Source organism: Acanthisitta chloris, unplaced genomic scaffold (assembly GCF_000695815.1).
Source record: "Acanthisitta chloris isolate BGI_N310 unplaced genomic scaffold, ASM69581v1 scaffold3554, whole genome shotgun sequence".
Taxonomy (NCBI): Eukaryota; Metazoa; Chordata; class Aves; order Passeriformes; family Acanthisittidae; genus Acanthisitta; species Acanthisitta chloris.
In genome coordinates, this window is record NW_008668582.1 from 24,106 (window position 1) to 30,629 (window position 6,524).

Consider the following 6,524-nt stretch of genomic DNA (forward strand, 5'->3'; position numbering starts at 1 on the left):
AATTTATATCAAACTAAATGTGAAGCTTGGGAAGGTTAAACTAAATTGCAATCCAAGTCTGTAATGAGGTCTGACATTGTACCTTGCTTTTAAAAAGGCCTTTTGTTTAATTACTGTTCCAGAGGTGATCAGGAGGAAGAGTTTATGTACATTCTAAATTTCATGCTCCCCAAAATGGGATTTCAGATGGCACTAGGTGTAAAAATAAATATATGCATATTTCCTTCCAACATTTGGAACCATAGACAAGATGTAAATCACAGCCAACACCTTTCCCTTTTATGTGTTGCTAGACACTGACTCATTACTGAAACAAGGTGAGATTCCACAAATCAGGATAATCAATATGATCTGCTGCAGCTCCTGTGGTTCCTTGGCAGTGTTCCACTGGAGATTTCACTCAGTCCAGCCTAGCTTTGGCAATCCAATGACTGTACAACACAAAGTGCTGTGGCAATTTGCCATAAGATAGTGTAAGATGTATATTCAGAAGACCTCTCAGATTTTTTTTTTTGCATTTATGAACATAACCTTATCTGCTTTCAAACCCATAGAGTTTTCTTAGCAAGCACAAGTACTGTTTATCCTGCATGGCTGATTGCATTGACTCTGCATCCTAAACATAACTGATCTTTCATTTGCATTAAGGGAACGATGATTTTTAGAAGTTACCCAATTGGCATTACTCCCTGCAGAGTCCATACAGCTTTGGCATAGTGAGGAATCACTTCCAGTCTGACTTCCCTTGCATCTTTAAGCACACAGCAGCAGGTACATAGGTGTGTGTGTTTGTGTGTGAGCCACAGACACACACATGTTCTTGTACTGTGAGGGAACTGATTTTAACTTCTTCCAAATTCTAAAATATTTTTGCAGTTTGTCATTTTGCTGACAATCCATAGACTAGTCCTAAAAAAGTTCTCTGTCTCAAATCCTAGTCTCGTCCTGTTTTCCTAACACTGAAAGTTTATGGTATAAATGAAAAAGTTTTTCCCTGAAGGATAAATCATTATTTGGGTGTAAAATTTAATGGAAAAAAAGGATATAACCAAAACTCACAGCAGAATACACTCATTGCACAGAGAAACTTTCTCATGGCTTCTGACTCTTCCTGGTTTTCTATCTTATGTAAGACTGGAATACATATTTGCAATCCAGTTTAATTCTGGGATTACACAGAGCTGCAGGGCTACATGCTCCTCCTTTTGCTCCAAAAGATCATCTTCATGTGCTTAACCACCTGTTGACTTCTCATATGTGCCTCAAATCTAGAGCTGAGCATGGGCTTGGTTCCCCCAGCAATGCAAGCTCAATTCTTCTTCAACTTCACCACTTAAAAGTCTTTCACCTTTTGCATTCATCACCTCTTGAGCTGCTTGTGCCCTGGATGATTCTTAAAGATGCTAAGTGACAGAAAGGTTGGTGGGTTTAAAACTAAACCTGAGCAGCTTAGATGACCTATATACTGATAAAATCATCTTCTGATATGTCCCATGTGACAGAAGCTGAAATTAGTTCCTCTGAGTTAGCAGTGGCCTTACTGCCACCCTTCAGGGGAATTTACACATGTATGAAGTCAGTGGGTCTGCCACAGGATTTGAACAACACTCATCTAAATATGTTTGTGGAACAGGATTTAGTAAGGAGATTATTTAAGGTAACTGCTGTCTGTATGTATAAATTGAAGTGCCACCTCAGGTTTCTATGCTCTGTGTCCCTCTGGATGAAAAGGGAACATTCTCTGGGTACAGGAAGTATTAATGGTGTTTTGGATCATTGTCAGATAAATGTTGAGGCTTAACAACGTCAAAGAAAGATCAGTGGACATGACAGACAGATTAGAAAAAGAGTCACATCTCTTGTTCTCCAATATTTTTACAAGCAATGGTAATTATTGCAGCTAGTAGAGACACTTACCTGCAGATTTTCCACCTGCTCAGAACTCTGAATTTCCTGAGGAGGTTGAGAATCTTCAAGATGTCTGTGAAGTCCTTTCAGGGTATTCAGCTCATTTTTTATAGTGTCTATTTCTCTTCTCATGTTTTCCTCCTGTAAAAATTAAGAGCACACAAACACTTTACTGCATGTTCAAGTATGTAAAACAGCAATTGAAAAGGGTATCAACAGCTCAGCCAAAGTAAATCCATAAAAGAAAGTACAGGAATTTCTTTGTACAAAATAATTGAGCTTTCATTCAACCCAAAATTTTAGCTACATTTCCATTACAGATGATACCTCTTATTAGTTGGTTTTGGGGGTTTTTTTCCCACCATGTACTTCAAGCAGCAAAGCTCAAAAAAAGTGTATTTATAGCACAAAGATACACATGATAGTCAACACTGATTCTCAATCTACACTGTCAAGAAACTGCAGCAGCAAATGATTTGCTTGGCACTTCTGCAAACAGCCTCAAGTACCCAATGCTTCTTCAGTGGATATGTAACCATTAAACTTTTGTATTTGGAACAAATAGGACAGTCCAAACTGCAAGCTGGAAAAAGTACAAAGGGCAATTTTACAGAAATACCTTCATTTCCAGAGGTTTCCAGAGCAGTGTATGTGTGATGATGCTGTACTTTAAGGGACCAAATTTCTAGTTAGCCACAGCAGAAATATGAAAAGGGAAAAAAACAAACCATTGTCTTCTAACAAATCCTTGCAAACTTTCCTGAGAAATAAGCAGGGGAAATTCCCATGTCTGTACAGGAAACTGTGGTATAAAACTGCAAGGAATGAGGGAGATCAAATCTCAGGGAACTGAGCATCAGAACAGATCAGCTGTTTTGTAGACTCATGGTCACAGTCATCTCCATAGTGGCTGCACTCAAAACAGTTAGCCTTGGACAACAGCATTGCAAGGACAACTTGACATTATTCCCCCACAGCTTCCCTGGAAATCTGTCTACCAGAATCAAAACCTTCCTGGCAGTAGGTGCTAAATACAAAGAAAAAACAGACACATGCTGCTTAGAGTCTGGTTTGCACACACTGAACAGATCTTGTTGAGGAGTTATTAATCTTTCCTACTCGTAAACAGGCATTTGTTACTGCAGACAATTTCTACAGCTCCAACATTTGGCTAATTGGTTTGGGTTACACAGTTACTGAAGTATTCTTTGAAAGTGATGTAGCTGAAAGAATGTCAAATCTTGAGGACAAATAGCTGTTTAGGTGTGCACAGAGGTGAATTCACTGAGAGGACATACAAGACATACACCTTTCCCTATCCCCTTTCAGTCCACACTGAGGAATTCCTGCCAAGTCAGAACTTGTGGAAGAGCATTGACCTTTTAGAGCACAGAAGTCAACCTAAATCTACCCTTAAAAAACATTCATGCCTAGAAGAGTCTGTATTACTGGTTGCTTTTATTGCATTATTTGTATTATTGTCTTATTTCTGCAATATTTTCCTGGCTTTTAGGAATCACCTGAAATACTTGGTGACTATTTCAAAAACCTTTAACACTCTAACATTTAATTTAATAAACCTACATCTTTTTTCCAAGTTCTTAGTGCTTTCTCATGCTCCTTCTGAAGATTAAGGAACTTTTCTTCATTTTCCTTTGCCTTCTCCCTTTGCAGCTCATTATCTCTCTCAAGGGCCTGCAATAAAATTAATTATCCAAAAAATAATCAATACCACATTAATGAATTTTGATGTGTTTTATGTTGCTTGGACCTTTGCTTCTAACATGCTGGAAGTGCCATACAGATCAGTGATAATGTGCTCTCTCAACAATAATTTTCATAAATTAACAGAAAGGTGCTTATAGTTTAGCTAACAGGAAACAGGGGGAGGTTATGAAAAAAGAAATGGCTATAAAAGGGTATAAAAACACTTGCCATTATTCAGTTTCACTGCATAAGTTTTAATGTGCTGAAAAAGTAATATAAAGTCCAGAGATGAGAAATATGAAATGTAGCATAATCTAGAGCCATTGTACTTAAAGAAAAAACTAGTGTGTACTGGAATAATAAAAAAAAAATGTATTTTTCTGATCAGTTTTCCTGTCCTAAGTTGTTTATTAACCTCTCTTATTAATTGTATAATCTTTACATTCTCAAACATACCTCCTGGCACATGAAATATACATCTGATTATCCTTGAATTTATTTTCATTAGGTCACTGGAATAGGAGTGCCTTGAAAGAACATTTAATATTAAGTTTTACACTATCATAATGGCAACATTTTGGGGGTTAACTCTTTCAGCTTTACCATGGTAAACTAAAGCCTGGTGTAAATCACCAGTGACTTCACACATGTTTCAGGCACTCTTGGAATTTTTATCCCATCACACTTTTATAGCAAACAATATGGAAGATAAAAGACTCACTGCATCCATTATCTACTAGAGAGATGACACAAATATATTTGATAATGTAAATATAATTTTAGTGCTTGTAGCTGTATAAGCAGATCCATATTTAGGAGTGCTGAGCTGCTTTGGAAGTTCACTTGAAAAATGTGAAGTTCTGGAGGTAAGAGTGCAAACCCATTCCTTTTAAGGAAATCTTTAACTAAAAGTGAGTCTAACTTCTTGATTCACTTAGCATCAGTCTCCAAGCACCTATGTTAAATTAGCCACACTATTAATATCACAGTGGAAAGAGACTCTTGAGGATCATCAGTCCAACTCCTGACCCTGCCCAGGACATCCCAAGGATCACACCCTGTGCCTGAGAGCATTGGCCAAACACTCCCTGAGCTCTGTCAGCCTTGGGGCTGTGACACTGCCCTGGGAGCTGTTCAGTGCCCAAACACCTCTGGGAGAAGAACCTTGTCCTAATCTCCAGCCTAACCCTCCCCTGACACAACTTCAGATCATTCCCTCAGGTCCTGTCCCTGGTGTTCTACAGGTAATAACACTAGGAAAATTCAAACTACCTGCACTTCTATACACATGGGAAGACTTGTGTGTGAGAATATAATGGATGTTTTTTGACAGATTAGAAAGTTTAAAAGATGAGACAATTCAATAATACATGGTCTGAATAATCACACTGATGTAGCATCTTTCACCCAGTTGTACAGACCAGGAGTCCAAGGCCTTCTCTCTTTGATAAACCTGCTCTTAACCCCCAGGATGCTTTTACCTGCATCTCAAATCCAACCTCTTCCAAGGTGGAATAGAGTAGTTATTCCCAGTATAGCTCTTAGGGCAAAATATCAGAAGTAGCAATATAGAATTTATCATATATTAAAGCCAGTTGTACATAGAGGGAGTAACTGAGTTGAGAATTCTCAAGTATTCTGTCATCTGTTAAAGAATTAGAACTTGTTTTTCTGAAGTCACATTGGTATCCTGGCACACAGACAGAATGAGAAAGGATCCTTCTTGAATGTTACCTTCTCAAGCCTAAAAATAAGCAGCAATTTTTTCCTGAAGATAAGAATAAGAATATTTCCATGGGACTGTACAATCAGTACTTACATTTTTCTATAATTCTGAAAAAACTCTTTTGCTGGATGAGCAAGGCCTAAAAATTCAACAGGGATGTAGGACAGAGCATAGGAATAACACATAACCTTTAGATCATTCATGATATTGTGGTTCAGGAATCCATAAAGACAAAAGCAATAGCTCTCAAATCAGCAAAAACCCTACAGGTATTCAGCTTCCTGTTTTATAAGTTCCATTTGCTGTTTGAAAAAAACTAACCCAGCAAAAGAAGAAGTTAACATTATCTCATTCCCTGGAATATCTTGGCAATTGCATCAAACTCTCAGCCAAATAAGTAGCTTTAAAAAGCAACAATATTTTTGTGACTACTGTTTTAACTGAAAGGATTTCTGATAAATCAAAATAACCCCACAGCTTCCTGTTTTATAAGTTCCATTTGCTGTTTGAAAAAAACTAACCCAGCAAAAGAAGAAGTTAACATTATCTCATTCCCTGGAATATCTTGGCAATTGCATCAAACTCTCAGCCAAATAAGTAGCTTTAAAAAGCAACAATATTTTTGTGACTACTGTTTTAACTGAAAGGATTTCTGATAAATCAAAATAACCCCAAGAATTCATCTGGAAACAACATGTGATATTCACTTTTAGGATCACACTGTATTTACATGCTGTTTAAGGGAATCACTGCATTTTATGCAGGTATTTATTGATTTGCAAAAAAATACACCTGTTAAAATAGGTAACCATTTTTGTGTTCCCAGATGTGATCTCATGAAAACTTCTCACTTATATGTGCCTTTATAAATTATATGAATCCTTTAGTTCCCATTCTTAAGTGAGAATGTCTTGATTTTGAGAATGCACAGAATGTTCTCACAAAACTCAACTGAGGACAAGCTCTAGCTATGAATGAAGATGTGAAATGTGAAGTGTTTTCTAGAAATTTAGACCTACATGAACACGACAAGGAAAAAAGGTCATAAAATAATTTTATTTCAAAATACTTGGAAGTAACCCCTGATATGTTCTGGTTTTACCCTCCAGAAATGGCTGCTGAGAATGGCAACCATGATTTACTTCAGGGAGAGAAGTCAAAGAGGGAAATCCCAAGTTCCTGC

At 37.3% G+C, this 6,524-nt stretch overlaps 1 protein-coding gene across 1 annotated transcript in view; it reads right to left on the reverse strand.

The window, feature by feature from the left end:
* Positions 1-6,524, reverse strand: part of CCDC73 (coiled-coil domain containing 73) — a 42,542-nt gene that overhangs the window by 9,338 nt on the left and 26,680 nt on the right. Inside the window, 2 exon segments of the mRNA XM_009072941.1 lie at positions 1,918-2,049; positions 3,493-3,603. Of these exon segments, the coding sequence (XP_009071189.1) occupies positions 1,918-2,049; positions 3,493-3,603 (243 nt within the window).